This window comes from Hibiscus syriacus, unplaced genomic scaffold (assembly GCF_006381635.1).
Source record: "Hibiscus syriacus cultivar Baekdansim isolate YM2019G1 unplaced genomic scaffold, ASM638163v2 tig00111671_pilon, whole genome shotgun sequence".
In the NCBI taxonomy this organism is placed as follows: Eukaryota; Viridiplantae; Streptophyta; class Magnoliopsida; order Malvales; family Malvaceae; genus Hibiscus; species Hibiscus syriacus.
The window spans coordinates 2,029,584-2,046,310 of NW_024063152.1; the positions used below are offsets into that span (position 1 = coordinate 2,029,584).

Genomic DNA, 16,727 nt, shown 5'->3' on the forward strand with positions numbered 1-16,727 from the left:
GATAGCAAGCCCAGTTCTAAGCCTTCATAAATACCAATAACAGAAACGTATAAAAAGTAGAATTCATGGAAATTACTACAAAGGCATTAAAAGAAGACAGAGATGATACACCCTAGAGATGTGACCCACACTACTCGACTATCTTAGTCTTAAGTCTTCATAATTTCCTATCAGAGGTCATGCTCGACACAAGGCTCATGCAAATTAGAAGAAAACTCTAAATTGCAGCGACTTAAAAATCAGGATACACTTAGCCTCCGAAGGGACTTAGTGTGTCTGTCTCCTATGTATATAAAGCAAATCCTTTAAAATAACTATTAAGAAACTTACCATAGAATGCTTGCATATCCAAACCAGATAAGATTATTACCACTTCATTTTCCTATACACTAATATAAGAAACTTTTTCTCCTCCAAACAAAGTCTAATCTCAAAAAATATATATATATTTCTATCGTTTAATTTAATAGTTTTTTTTGTCATTCTTTTAACATTTTGGACCCAACCTTTCATTTTAAAGCAAAATTGTTCATCGTTAGATAAATATTATTGATTAACTAACGATCAACGTTTATTGTTAATTGAGACAATCACGTCACCACTTTCAATGAACAGCATGTGAAATGTCATCACTTTTCTACATGTGATAGACTCGCATCCTCATTTTCAATACATGATATATACTACATCATATTTTTTGGACACGTAACATATGTAATATCATTACTTTCAAAAAGTGACATGTGACATATCATCAATTTCAACACTTGACATGTGACATATGATCATTTTGAACACATGACACTCTTTTGTCATCGACATGTGTTGACTGTTAGTCAACTAACGATTTTCATCCAATCAGAGTGCAATTTGCCTCAAAATGAAACATTGATACCAAAGTACTTCAAAAGAATACGGAGAATTTTGATATTATGACTCCAAATAACAACAAAAGTACATAAAAGAAACAACTTCATATTTCTGCTTGCAAATGCTTCAAAAATCTTTAACAAAAAATTTCAGTGTACAGTCTCAACACTCACACTTGCAACGATATACAAAACACAAGAACACAAAAATGGCAGCCCCGTCAGTTAGCGGTCCAAGAGCTGCCTTTATTTGGTTTTACTAAGGACTTGAAGAAGGAAGAGAAAGCTCCTTTGAGCTCATCTGGAAGAGGGAGAGAAAGAGGGAGAGCCAAAGGGCGTGTTCCACTCTTGTTTCTCGGAGAAAATGAATGTGCCAGCGCTGGCTGCTGCTTTTTAAGCCCTTCCATGATAAACGAGAAGGCTCCAAAGGTGAGGCAGCTTTGAAGAAGTGCCTGGGGTGCACCTGCATAACCGTTTCAACGAAATAAATAAGGTCCAAATCGAACCCTGTAAGCAAATGAATGAACCTCGTGATTCCTGTACCTGGAAAACTTAGAGCAAGTCCAGTGCAACATCCGGCTACACCAGCATTAATAACTGCAGACAAACACAGAATTACTGTATATCAACACACCACGCACGCGCAAAACGGGCAAAGAAAGAAAGAAAGATGGTGTTCCGGTGTTTTCACAAGGCATACCATCATCTTTTCCTCGCAGCCTCTTCAAAAAGCAAACAACCAAACTGTGTACACCGGACAAAACTGCAAACGTCTATAAAAGGGAAAAGCAAATATATAAGAGAAACTAGAGATTTATTCACTCGGGGGGGATGAGAACTACAAGTTAATTATATTATTCTCGAGTCATAAGATTCTCATACCTTAGCATAAGATCCTGCCTCCACAAAGGAGCCTTTAAAGCCCTTCTTTTTAATCAATCCCGAACCTGCAACGATCACAGAAAAGCGGAAATTAAAGAAAGTGTATACCTGATCTAAGCAGACAAATAAGCCCCATCAAAATGTTAATTTAGAAATCCAGAAACCAGCTAAAGATTATTGCTTGGTGACAGAAGTTAAGCCTATGCATGAACTGGCACCAAAAGAAGTAAATTCAGAGCATTCAAATTTCAACATGCATCATATAGCAACCTAGTTCGCGAAAAGAAGCCTACTATTTTATTTCTCAAACGTCAAAAGCTCACATACATATGAATTAAGTCTCTTCAAGGTCCAAAGTTCCCGGAAGCAGTTCGAGCTTAAAGCCACGGAAGGCCATGGGAGAACCCAAGTCACTGTTATCCAAATTCTGATGCTTTGTTTTAAGAAAATTATTCAATCTATAAATCATAATTATTTAATCCATGTATTGTGTTTATAAGTGTTGTCATAGTGCGTTCGATTCGAGGAGCATGATGCACTCTTTTAACTCTATTAGGTGTAGATGTAGAGAGATTTTTCAACGTGGCCCATGTTTCTCGTCTTGTTTTGTATGAACTGTTAGATTAATCATACAAACGCTTCTTTTTTAAAGAAATAAATAAATCATAATTTAATTTTTCAACATTATAACCATCTAATTCACTCAACTACTACCATTTTTTCGTATAATCTTCTGTATCTGATTTATTGACCAACTAATATGGGAGTCCATGAAGGAGTCGCCGGCGGAATCTCCTGCGAAATTGATGAGGCATACGGCAGGGGAATTGGAATTAGGAGGAATTGGGATTGTGGCTTTTGAAGAATTAGGATCAGGGCTAGGGTTTGTTTCAATGTCGGTTTCGGCGGACGAGTTTGATGAATCCAAAGTAGCCATTTTTATTACAAAATAATTTGCTGTGTGCATAGCTATCGCTTCTTTGAAGAAACAAAAAGAAACGAACTATTCGATGTTTAGTTTTGCAAATCCCGAAACGGCCCCGTTTAGTTTTGTATTATTTTTGGGGATTATTATGCAAATTGGTAGTTGACCTTGGTAAATTTTCTCAAATTGGTATTTAAACTTAAAAATAAATTCAAATTGGAAAACTTGACAGTAATTTCATCATTTGACCAATCAGTCTCACATCAACAATATAATTTGAATGCACTAAAACACTTAACATTGTTGAGTATTTGATCGAATCGAGTTAAATAATTTTTTTTGAGTTAATTGAATTTATGAGTCTTATTTTATAACTCAAACTTTATTTAAATTTTTTCGAGTTAGACGGTTTTATAAATTCGAGCGCTTAATTCACTAAGCTATCAAATCAAGCCCCAAACTGAGCCAAACCATACAGATTCTTAGTAATTTATTGCTTATAGTAGTTCAAATAATTCGAGCCCTCGTCTTCAAGGACCGGTTATTCATTGCTTAAAATGTGCTGCTCATTAAGAAGATGGTAGGTTGACCACCGTGATAGGCCAATCCGGTGCTTTGCATTCGATACTAAGGTCATCGCCGCAGTCTGATGCTAGTTTCTGAAATGCATTTGGTGCCTTGTAAACGTGTGTAACAAAAATCGAATCATTAGCACGAATGATGGTTTGGAGATCGTTGTTAATATGTTAATTCATCGGCCGATGTTGTTATGGTTTGATTTCTTATAGAGGCAACTAATTGTCGTCACATGTTATCTAGGGAACGATCTTGCCAAGCAATCGGGTTACACGGTGTGAATGCCGTATGCTTGTGGACTTGAGTGTTATAGAAGTTCTTACGGAGATGTTTCAAGTCAGAGACGCTGCTGCAAAACTCGTGGCGGGCAATTCCCTTGGTGCCGAGCTTACTCAAGGACCCGAACCACTCGGTCATGAGATCGCGGAGGATGTTTTCTGTGTATTAGCTGTTGCAGAGGCTAATGCAGTTTCAATAGCTGAAAACTTAGTGAGAATCCTTGGGAAAGGCAAAGTGAATCAAAAGCTGCAGCTGCTAATATTTTCTGGAATCTATTGGGTTACAAGCACTCGGTGTCTGTTGTCCGAATCTCGGGTGCAACCATGCAATCCCCCTTCTGGTCGAGCTTTTGGGCTCTCGGAGAAATGAGGTAAGAGAAACGGTGTCCGAAACTCCGCTGAGCTATAATCAGGAAGATCAAGAAGCACTAAACGAATCAGGGGCTGTCCCTGTCTACTCGGAATTGTTACATGACATCCGGGGGAGCTGAGGGATAATGCTGCAGAGGCTCTTACCAATTTCTTTGAAGATCCACTGCAGCATGAGATTATATCTCAGGTAGCTGACCATCCTTCATTTCGAAGTACACTGAACAAACTCGGTAGGATTCACACCATTTCTGATGATCGAACATTTGGTTCTACGAGAAGGATGACTATCAATCAAGAAGCTTCATCAAGTAAATAGGCCATTATCCCCAGGCACCATTGACACTTCATTCTGTGAAAATTTGTACAATGTTGGCCTTTACCTCTTCTTAAGAAGCTCTAAGAAATTAGAAAGGGGAAATGACAAATGAGAAAAAAAAAGAACAATTAGTGTAATACAATTACTGACCATTGGGGCTCTCATTATCCTCTTTATGATCAGCAATTACATAATGATCAGCCCAGAGGTCATCCTGTTGCTCTTTTTCAAATGTATCTTCATCCCGATCACCGTTATTCGAGTCTTAATCACTGCTCCATTTCTTCTTCACGATTTTCGGAACCATCGGAGTTACTGCTGTGGGATATAAAAGTTCTTCCTCGTTGTTTATCTGTTCGAATCGAACAGCACTAACTTTTCGGACATTTCCTATTAATATCTGCATCCAAGACAATATGCACAAAATTACTACGCAAATGACTGATATTTTCGACACTCAAAATATTACATTGTTCAGTGTGAATGAGTATCTCGAAAAGGTTTGAACCGTACCTCAAGTTTATATACTTGATGCCTTTCCTTCAGATCTTGGCGATCAGATGCAGCTTCGGAATTCTCATCATCATCTTCTTCATTGCCCCTTTCAAGCACTACTTTGACACTCTCACCCGTCCTTGGTATATATCCAAATGCCTCGCATACAAAACCCGATACGGTCTCATACTGATGTTCCTATAAACAAAATATGTTGACACTTTACATCTGAATGCATATTCATAGACATTTCTATATTTACTAAACTAGCAGAAGCTAACAAATAAAATGAAATTTATGCACGAGGATTATATCAATAATAATGAGTTATAAAAGTAATATACCTCTGGAATTTTGATGTTTAGATCTTCAGAAAGTTGGTCAATAGATGTATTAGCATCAACATCAAAGATACCCTCTGCTCGCATTACGATTTAGCCGGTTTTCTTCTGGATCTCCCCCTGTTATAGCAGGAAACGAAAATATAAGAACCGAGCTATATTAATCATTGAGCAGAGATTTTGAGGTGTAACAATCGTCTTGACTGGTGTTGGATTTCTTAAGCAAGTTTCACTAATTGCGGAATAATGAAAAGCAGCATTTTGAATAAATCTAAATAATTAGGAGTATAAAGTTTATAACAGAGGAACTAAGTTAATAATGAAGTCGTAAAAGGCGTCGCAAGCCTTAGTTTTGAATCATTTTCATCGAAAATTTCACCGACAATCTCCTCAACCACATCTTCCAAGGTGACTATCTTTCATAAAAATCAAAACTAATAAATAAAAAAGGAGAGACAAGAAGAAATGCGCTACTAATCGTTGCCTGCTAAGTAGTCTTTAACATAGGAATTTTTGGCAGCTCATTCAACTTTTCAAACTGCAGAAACTTTTCCATGTTCAATCTCATATTAATGTCATATAACAATCCGGTTAAGTTATGCCATACAAATCAAATAATGCCACACAAAACATGAAAACTGCGTCTTTAGCAAAAACTCCGAACAGATAAGAAACATTCAACAGTAGAAAAGTAAATACAAAATCATTCAAAATTAGGTAGACCGCATACCCTAACTGTTCCACCATATTCATCAAGAACAACAGCCATGTGAACCTTCCTGATTCGAAACTCTCTAAGGAGATTCCAGACTGACATTGAATCTGCAAAACATATTGAGAATACTAAATGTAATGGCTTCTCAGAATATAATCTATAGGCACATGTTGCAAAGTATGAATCCAACAGAATTACCGGGCACAAAGTATGCAGGTTTATGAGCCCTATCTGCCACAGTAGTACTTTCTAGCAGTTCACCCTTCAAAATCAAACAGATCATAATTCTGCAAACTATGATAATGTTGCATGCATCAATAAGCAAAGACTTACCAATGAAATAAAGAAAAAATATTATAAAAATATTATGAGCAGAAATCGTCTCACCTTTGGAACATAATCTAGTAGGTCCAAAGCATATGCGATACCGACTATATTGTCAATCCGCTGCTCAAAAGCAGGCACCCTGAGAAAATGATTTCAACAAATCTCTTAGCTTATTTCGTAAGGAAAAACAGCTAAAAGATGAATTACTAACTACTAAGCTTATCTTCCTTGAAAATTGATGAGTCAGCCACAAATTGTGGAACTCAACAAGAGTTGAGCTTGCATCGATTGCGACTGCATCAACAAGAGGTGTCATCACCTCTCGAACATGGGTATCTTTTATCTCTAATACATTTTCAATCATATCCTGCAAGGGATTCCAATGGTAAGAGCACCAGAACCAAACAAAGAAAGAGGAACCAATGGATGATTCGTTTAGATTTATGCAAAATAGAGAGTAATAATTGCAGCATGCCCGTACGTAGGCATTGTACCGGATAGCTAAGGTGGAGCTATTCATTTTGGATTCACTGAAGAAACACTGGTCTACTGCTACAGAAGAGGAGATAAAAGAAAAATATCCATTGCAGATAAAATTTTGGGCTAATCAAGTGCTCAATCAAAATTATTCGTTTGTACGTATAATATAGATGACATATATGGTTACCTGCTCCTCCTCCTCTATTGCTCCACTCAACCCTGCCCCTCGTAACATTAACTTCAAATCATCTTCGGTAACATAAGGTTCGCTAAAATAAAGAGACAAGGAATAAGGCATTTAGAAGGCGTATAACACAATGATGACATACGTTGAAATTTTGACAGACCATTGCAAAAGACGCTGATAATGCATGGGGACTTAACTGATGTGGATAGGTTAAAACCAGGTAACTATTTTTCTTAACCTCTTTCCTTCTAGACCAAGAATTTTGAGCATTCCCATTGATAAATATGTCACAACCCATACAACTGGATATAGTATTACAGAGAGCCATGTTGAAAGTATTAAAATGGTTTTCAAGTTTGGTAACCAACTTTGAAAAAAATGGTTTTCAAAGTTTGGTAAATGCTTCTTTGAAAATAGTTTTCAAAGTTTGGTAAATGTTTCTTTGAAAAATAGTTTTTCAAAATTTGGTAGATGTTTGTTGAAAATGATAATAGGATAATCACAATTAATCCATAGGTTTTAGGGTATTTACAAGATTAAGTCCTTAAGTTTCAACTATAAATACCCTAGCTCATTTAGCTTCAAAACCATCCCAAAAATCATTTCTTTCTCCCAATACTAGAGAGCTTTCTTGTGAGTAGTGAGTGTTTTGTAAACACCTGTAAATTTTCTCTCTTAGTAAAAGATCTGCAGTAGTCCGGAGACGTAAGCACAATTGGTTGAACTCCGTTATCAATTTCGGGTATTATTTTTCCGCTTTTATTTTGCATTCTCACTAATATGGTTATAGGGAAATTACTTGTACTCGGTTTATTTCCCAACAACTGGTAATCAGAGCTTTTGGTTATGAATTTTGTTAATTTTTTGCGAGGTTACTATTCATGTGAATAGTGAATTTCGTGAATAGTAAAATTTTGTCGGCGATACAAATTTGTCGACGGAGGTGTTCTAATACACGGTGGTTCGCAAGAATTGTCAGAAACGATCCAAACGATCCAAACAACTGGTAATCAGAGCTTTGGCTTTTGGAAGATGCAGATTGAAGATTTTTGTACAAGAAAAATCTATATCAACCTCTCTCAGGAAAGCAACCAGAGGGCATGAAGAATGAAGACTGGGCTCTTCTCGACAGACAAGCCTCGGAGTTATCCGACTGACGTTATCCCGCAATGTTACTTTCAACATAGCAAAGGAAAAGACCACGACGGGTCTTATGGCGGCTCTCTCCAGTATGTATGAGAAGCCATCAGCCTCAAACAAAGTGCACTTGATGAGGCGATTATTCAATTTGCGGATGACGGAAGGGGCCTCGATGGCACAACACCTAAATGAACTCAACACAATCACAACCCAGTTGAGTTCAGTGAAAATTGAATTCGATGATAAAGTTCGAGCTTTAATTCTCTTATCATCTCTACCAGACAGTTGGAATGCTACTGTTACAGCAGTTAGCAGTTCGTCGGGAAATAGTAAATTGAAATTCGATGATGTTCGGGATCTGGTACTGAGCGAAGAAATTCGACGGAGAGAATCGGGTGAAGCATCAACCTCCTCAGCCTTGCACACGGAGTCCAGAGGGATAACTTCAGAAAGAAATTCAAATCGTGGCAGATCCAAATCCAGAACGGGAAAATCAAGAACGAGAAAGAAAAATTTTACCTGTTATAATTGTGGCAAGAAGGTTCACTTTAAAAGAGACTGCCGAGCACTGAAGAAAGATACCGGTGCACAGGAATCTACCATCATGACAGAGGAGACATGTGATGCCATGATTCTAAGCGTCAACACTCTGATTGAATCATGGATCTTAGATTCAGGGGCATCTTTCCACTCCACCCCATGCCGAGAAATCATGGAGAACTATGTCAGTGGTGATTTTGGGAAGGTTCATCTAGCTGATGATGAAACGTTGAAGATCGTCGGAAGAGGAGACATCCGACTAAAGCTGCCAAACCAGACCACCTGGACGCTGAAAGGTGTGAGACATATTCCTGGCCTAAAAAGAAATTTGATTTCCGTAGGACAGCTTGATGGAGAAGGTTATAGTACAACCTTTTCAGGCTGTGAATGGAAGATTACAAAAGGAGCACTCGTCATTGCTCGTGGTAAGAAGACTGATACTCTCTATGTAACCTCAAACTTAGAGAATATCATTGCAGTAGCAGATGCTGATGGAAAATCAAACCTGTGGCACCAAAGGCTTGGCCATATGAGCGAGAAAGGGATGAAGACACTTTTGTCAAAAGGAAAGCTGCAGGATCTAAAGAATGTAGATGTCGGACTATGCGAGGATTGCATCTTTGGAAAACAAAAGAAAGTCAGTTTTGCAAAGATTGGTAAGACACCAAAGGCTGAAAAGTTAGAGTTGATTCATACTGATGTATGGGGACCATCTCCAGTTTCATCTCTTGCAGGCTCATTATATTATGTCACCTTCATCGATGATTCTACAAGGAAGGTGTGGGTTTATTTTCTGAAGAAGAAATCAGAAGTATTTGATACCTTCAGAAAATGGAAGGCCATGGTGGAAAATGAGACTGGTATGAAAGTCAAGCGGTTGAGGTCTGAAAATGGAGGAGAGTACAGAAATAGGAGATTCAGAGATTTCTGCGCAAACAATGTGATCAAGATGAAGACAACAGTTCCCATGACACCGCAGCAGAATGGCGTAGCAGAGCGCATGAACAGAACTCTGAATGAACGTACCAAAAGCATGAGGATACATGCCGGATTGCCCAAATTTCTATGGGCTGAAGCTATTAACACTGCAGCTTACTTGATCAACCGTGGGCCCTCAGTTCCTTTGGATGGCAGAATACCAGAGGAAGTTTGGAGCAAGAAAGAAATAAACCTTTCACACTTAAGAGTGTTTGGTTATATTTCTTATGTACACATAGACTCTGCTGAAAGAAGTAAACTTGATGCTAAGTCCAATAAATGTGCCTTTGTTGGTTATGGCGGTGATGAGTTCGGTTACCGGTTTTGGGACTATGAAAATCGAAAGATCATCAGAAGCAGAGATGTCATTTTCAATGAGAATGTGATGTACAAAGACAAGTTAACTATAGAATCAAGCAACTCCAATACCGAAGTTGAAACAAAGGAATTTGCTGAGTTCGAGGAGATTTCTGGAAATGATGTTCAAATCAGTCCTGAAGCAGTTCAAGAAGAACCAGGGACACCGGAACTAAAACGCTCCTCCAGAATTCCTAAACCAAACCAGCGATATTCTCCTTCTTTGCACTACTTGTTGCTGACTGATAATGGTGAACCAGAGTGCTATGATGAAGTAATGCAAGTGGAGGATTCAGTTAAGTGGGAGTCTTCCATGAAAGATGAGATGGACTCGCTTATGTCAAATCAGACGTGGGAATTAGCTGAATTACCACCAGGCAAGAAAGCACTCCATAACTAGTGGATTTACAGGATCAAATAAGAGCATGATGGGAGTAAACGCTACAAAGCAAGATTGGTTGTCAAAGGCTTTTAGCAAAAAGAAGGTATTGACTACAATGAAATTTTCTCTTCAGTCGTGAAGCTATCGACAATTAGACTGGTGTTAAAAATTGTAGCTGCCGAGAATTTACATCTTGAGCAGTTAGATGTGAAGACAGCTTTCTTTCATGGTGATTTGGAGGAAGAAATCTATATGAGGCAGCCAAAAGGCTTCATAGAGGCAGGTAAGAAAAACCTGGTATGCAGGTTGAAGAAGAGTTTGTATGGTTTAAAACAAGCTCCTAGACAATGGTACAAGAAGTTTGATAGTTTCATGAGTAGCAGTGGTTTTACCAGATGCCAAGCAGATCATTGTTGCTATATCAAGAGGTTCGACAATAGCTTCATTATTTTATTGTTGTGCGTTGATGACATGCTCGTTGCAGGCTCAGACATGCAAGAGATTATAAACTTGAAGCAAAAATTGTCGAAGCAGTTTGCTATGAAGGATCTGGGCGCTGCAAAGCAGATTCTTGGGATGAGGATCAAGAGAGACACAAAGTCGGGGACTTTGATATTATCACAGGCTGAGTACATCAACAAAGTACTCTCCAGGTTCAACATGCAAGATGCTAAACCAGTAAGTACACCTTTAGGTGTTCATTTCAGACTCTCTAAAGAGCAGTCACCAAAGACGGAGGAAGAACGTGCACACATGGTGAATGTGCCGTATGCCTCAGCAATTGGAAGTCTGATGTATGCCATGGTTTGTACCAGACCAGATATTGCTCAAGCAGTGGAAGCTGTTAGCAGGTACATGAATAATCCGGGCAAGGTACACTGGAAATCAATCAAATGGATCCTCAGATATCTACGGGGTACCACAAACAAAATACTTTGTTTCAAAGGTGGAGATACGATACTGACAGACTATGTAGATGCTGACTTAGCAGGAAATGTTAACATAAGAAGGAGCACTACAGCAAAGAGATGGTTTGGCTCCAAAGTTTCTTGGAAGAGTTAGGCAAGAAACAAGAAAACAATGTCTTGTATTGCGCAGTCAAAGTGTTATACATCTAGCAAAGAATCTGTCTTTTCATTCCAGGACAAAGAGCATACAATTGCGATATCATTTTATCCGGTCTCCTCTGGAAGATAGGAGTTTGAAACTTGAAAAGATCAGTGGAGCTCAAAATCCGGCAGACATGTTGACAAAGACGGTGACTACAAACAAACTGAAGTTGTGTTCAACTTCAGTTGGCATGCTAGAGTAACAAAACTAGAAAAGCTGTTGCATTGATCAAGGTGTGAAGACATATTAAAATCAGTCTTCAAGTGGGAGATTGTTGAAAGTATTAAAATGGTTTTCAAGTTTGGTAACCAACTTTGAAAAAAATGGTTTTCAAAGTTTGGTAAATGTTTCTTTGAAAATGGTTTTCAAAGATTGGTAAATGTTTCTTTGAAAAATAGTTTTTCAATGTTTGGTAGATGTTTGTTGAAAAATGATAATGGAATAATCACAATTAATCCCTAGGCTTTAGGGTATTCACATGATTAAGTCCTTAAGTTTCAACTATAAATACCCTAGCTCATTTAGCTTCAAAATCATCCCAAAAATCATTTCTTTCTCCCAATACTAGAGAGTTTTCTTGTGAGTAGTGAGTGTTTTGTAAACACCTGTAAATTTTATCTCTTAGTAAAAGATCTGCAGTAGTCCGGAGACGTAAGCACAATTGGCTGAACTCCGTTATCAATTTCGGGTATTATTTTTCCGCTTTTATTTCGCATTCTCACTAATCTTGTTATAGGGAAATTACTTGTACTCGGTTTATTTCCTAACATTCAGTTGTATAAGTTTGGATGGGTGATGTCTGCACAAGTCATCCAACACGTTTGAAACAGTATCTCAAGTCTGGTTTGATTGTCTAGTTAAAGTCAACCGCATAAAAAAACATAGCTCATTGAAACCCAAAGAATCATCCAACAAATTAGGACAGTTGTCAAGAGAAGAACCCTTGTAACCAGTCCGGCTCCAGCCGCCGTTCCTATCTTTCATTGATTGGCCTCATCTTCCTAATAGTCTTGTTCATTTCCTTGAAAATCCTCATAAATTAACTCAATAGGAGAGATGACTACGACTGGTACGAGAAATTTTAAGGAAAAACGGATTTCAAAGAGGAGGCGACTGAGTATACATGGGCCCAATTGGTCAGATCTCCCCCTCGACATCCTTGAACGTATAATTGGACGTTTGCGTTGGGTAGATCGAAGCCGGATACGAGCAGTTTGCAAGGCTTTGTCAGTCCCAAACACTTGTATTCCTGCTATTAGTGAACTCCCCTGGGCAATGAAATTTTGTTGGCGTTATGCCTATTTGTTTCAAATACAAGGTGAGTGCGGGCTGCTGGACCCTCTTTCCAGAGAGTACCTTGTCGAAGAAAGGTTCAGAGGACTATCTACTTTTCCTTAATCCACGACCTTGTGCTTCTTTATATGGGTGGGTTCTTTTCAAAGTGTACGACTTTATTGCAGAAAGAACAGAGTCCCTCTTTTTGTACACTCCGGGACCTCCCACATTTCAGGTGGCGGCATTTGCCTTGAATGCAACATCTCCAAAATGTACCATCTTTCTTTTGTGGAGTGAAAATGGAAAAATTTATATCAAGTTATGTTCTGCCGGTGATTGTTCATGGAAGACTTTTGAGTTTGATGGGTTTGATCGGTTTAATTGTGATGTTGATGCTGCCTACGACAACGGAGTTTTCTATTATGTTTTTAGAGGAGGTCAATTGGGTGCCTTCAATGTTGAACTTAAAGGGTGGACTATTCTGGTTGATCATTGTCCACTCTCACGAAGTAGTGTGCGCTATGCTAAACTCATTGCGTCTGGTGCAAATCTGCAACTGTTGTCTGATAGCTCATCTTTGGAACTCCTTAAGCTTGATTTTGCAAAGATGGATTGGGTTTATGAAAATGATTTGAATAAGGGTGCGGCACTTCTTTCCTCCGCGGTTGCAAATTAGCTCAGCAACCCTAAGGTATGGTCACATATGCGGCTCTACCGTAAGTGTGTTGAGCAGCAAAGTGCGACAGGATTTGGATTGAACTTCCGTTGGGTGGTATTTGGAGAGCCGATGATTTGATTCATGCTGTCTAGTTGAATGCTGCAATGCAAGCCAACCATCAACAGCATTTTTTATTTATGTTTGGATCAATTCTGTTTTCTGCTGAAATAAATTATTCCTGGAACATCATATGTTTTCATGAATGGAATTTCAATTTTTAATTATTCCTGGTACTTCATCAGACTCCGATGTATATATATATATACACACACAGGAAAAAAAAGGCTTAATACTCAAATAAGTGTCTGAACTATACTCTTTTTCCCAAATAGGCGCCAACAATATTTTTCAGACCATTTAGGTGAGTAATATTATAAACGTTATCACTTTAAGTGCCCGAACCGGCAACGATGTCAATTTCTTCCGTTAAGTGACATATAATTAGGATGATGACAGAGGCTACGTTGACAGCGGTGGTAATGGTTGGAAAGGATGTCGGTGACGATTTAGTGTTAAGATTTGGGGATTTTAGGGATTTTGAGACTTTTTTGTAATTTAAAATAAATTATGATTTTTTTATAAATATAATAATGTTTTTAATATTTAAAAAAATAAATTTTAAATTATCAGAGAAACTAATGGTCGTTACGTCCCGGTCACCTAAAATGGTCACGTTTGTAGCTTTAGATACCTGAATAGTCCAAAAAATACTGTAGGCATATATTTGGACAAAAAAGGTTTAGTTTGGACACTTATTTGAGTATTAAGCCTAATTTTTAATTTGACCTATAAACTTTAGATACAATATCAATTTAACCCCTAAATCTAAACAAAATCATCTGCAATTGGTCGTTAGATCGACAATAGTTAGACCCAAAATTTTTTACTTCACTTATTTTTTTTTACCTCACTTATTTTTTTTACCTCATAAACATGAATCTGATATATATTTCATCAAAAAAAATGTCTCAAACTTCATAAGTTTAATAATACAATCAAACTAACAATATTTATGTTTCAGTAACTAAAACATTACACATCGACAACATTAATGATCAAAATATTTTTTCCTAAATAGATGAGGTACCAAATAGACAACTTACGCAAAGAATTAGTAAGACGAAAGTGGTGATTAGAAAGTCAGCATAATCAACAAACGTATCTTACATGGTTCTCAACATGTGTTGCTCTGTTGTTGATCTTCCAAATCTTTCTCATACACTATCCCAACCCCACATTTCTTCACCCCAACACCTTTGCCACAAGCCTTACATATGAATAACAATTCAAGTACATCGCATTCCTGATTTGAGCAATCCGGTGTTGATGTATTCTCGGTTTCACTTTCACCACATTCATTCTCCAAGAAATATGGATATAACACGTCACGCCGCAAATAACAAAGAAAAAGGTGGTCATTTTTTATGGGCTGATTATATCCTTTCCCTAATCCAATGCCAACGTGATCAACACGTCGAGGTACTCCACAATGGATAACAACATTACAGCTGATAAAATCATTCCACGAAGAATTGCCACCGGCAAAAATGCAGCAGAAAGCAACTCCCATACATTGACTATCATTCCGAATATTGAGAGGCAGTGGCATCTTGATTGAAGAGTCGACTCTTTGATGGCTGAACCATTCCGGAATTTCACTTCCAGGTATAATAACAACGAACGACTTTCTTGAATTTGCAAGTACGAGATTTTGTTGAGCAAAAAAGAGAGATTGAACAACCTTGATTGCATTAATGTTCTCAGCCAATCTGTAGCAGTTGGTACCTATAAAAAACACACACTTCCCTGAACTGCATACTTTTGACGGACTAGCAATTAGTTCCAGAGAAGCACAATCATCTATGCTCACATTTACTGTACTTGCTGGAAGCTCAGGCAATGATTTCAGCCCCCGGCAATTCATCAATTCAAGATCTTCAAGCTTGGAAAGTCGAGTAAGAGAATCAGGTAGGCTGATGAAATTGTTACTGCTGAGATCGAGTTTCTTCAAAGAGGATAGACAAGAAATATCAATAGGAATATCTCCTTCACAAAGATTGCAGTCCCTTAGTTTCAGCTCTGTCAATGAACTCAAACCCGACAACGAAGGCAACATCAGAGCCATTGAATTCGTCTTTCCTCTTTGGATTTTTTTGAAGAGAGAAGGCAGATTTCTTCGAAACTTAGATGAAGATCCCTTGCGGCCGTTGAAAGACAAAACTTTAAGATTTTTAAGTCGAAAAATGCAGGACGGTGGTTTCGTTATGGCCGTTTCATTCAAGTCGAGCTCTTCCAAAAACTCTGCTAGCTGCAAACTCTCTGGCAAAAATCCAACTCTATAACATCCGGAAAGATCAAGAGTTTTTAGACAATCCATTTTGCAATCAATCTCTGGAAACCAAAGAAGATTTGAACAACCCGAAAGAATGAACGTTTGAAGAGATTCCATTCCAATTTTGGTTGGAAGATTCTTAAGACCTTTGCAGCCTCTCAAATTCAAATTTTGAAGCCTCTTAAGCTCTGCTATGGATGGATGAACATCAACTATTTTTGTACAACCTTCCAGGATCAGAACTTCAAGATCTGGGGCCATTGTGAAGTCCGGAGTCTTGATCAGGTTCGGGGACTCTCTGAGGTTTAACACTTTCAGCTTGTACAAGGGCTGTTGAAAACAATAATAAATTAGAGAGAAAAGAGAAAACATAAGAAAGCTCGTTCTTGTTATTTTTGTCTCTATCATAATCAAATTTTATTCATTCATCTTAAAATTAGAGAATGAATTCTTACTCTGGTTCCCTTCCATAGTTGTTCAATGCGACTGTATTGTAAGAGAAGTGCAACAAGGTTGTCCGGTTGAAAGCTGAGGGCAGAGATCTTAAGGGAATCCTTTCCAATCTAAAAGCCGTAGCTCATTAGAAAGATATTTGAGACCATCACAATTTGAGAGGCAAACACTTTGAGCAATCTCAATCTTTTCATTCGAGAAGGCATCGACACTCAAATGAAATGCTTGTTCGATTCCCTGATAACCATGAGAAAACAAAAAAATGAGCTTCAAACTATGCAAAAACAAATCCAATACCTAAAAGCTATGTGCTCCATTACTGTGTTTTCAATCATCGTATTTGATACTTGTATCTGACGCATTAGAGTATTGTAATATGATATTTCAAGAACTCTTCGAATCATGGAAAAACGTTAAAATCAATACCCATGTTTTCCTACCTTTGATTGTCGATGATCATGGTTTCAATCACCTCCGTGGCCTACAAGTAATCAATAACAGAGTATAAGAAGACAGAGTGAATGGTTTAAACTGCATGATAAATCTTTTGACCATTTACACTATGTTTAACATTACGATAATCTTTTGGTCGGAATATAGTAAATAAATCACTTTAAGCAAATTATAAACATTTTCCAATGAGAGTGATTTACTGAAATTATATACTTATTCAAATCCT

The 16,727-nt window shown here is 37.8% G+C and overlaps 2 protein-coding genes and 1 pseudogene across 2 annotated transcripts; all 3 read right to left on the reverse strand.

The window, feature by feature from the left end:
- Positions 1–1,032: 1,032 nt before the first annotated feature.
- LOC120167368 (chloroplastic import inner membrane translocase subunit TIM22-2-like) lies at positions 1,033–1,886 on the reverse strand (the record flags this gene model as incomplete). The annotated part of the gene is made up of 4 exons (XM_039176404.1): positions 1,033–1,332; positions 1,413–1,466; positions 1,570–1,642; positions 1,752–1,886. Coding segments are annotated over 4 exons (504 nt in total), but the record flags the coding sequence as incomplete, so codon positions are not given.
- Positions 1,887–4,483: 2,597 nt separating this feature from the next.
- On the reverse strand, positions 4,484–7,102 carry LOC120167369 (annotated as a pseudogene).
- A 7,335-nt stretch (positions 7,103–14,437) lies between these two features.
- LOC120167370 (disease resistance-like protein DSC1) lies at positions 14,438–16,383 on the reverse strand. Its single transcript, XM_039176405.1, has 4 exons — positions 16,369–16,383; positions 16,217–16,285; positions 16,051–16,158; positions 14,438–15,925 (listed from the first exon to the last, which is right to left on the reverse strand). Exons 1-4 carry the CDS (start codon positions 16,381–16,383, stop codon positions 14,438–14,440), a joined length of 1,680 nt encoding a protein of 559 aa, XP_039032336.1.
- Between the last annotated feature and the right edge of the window lie 344 nt (positions 16,384–16,727).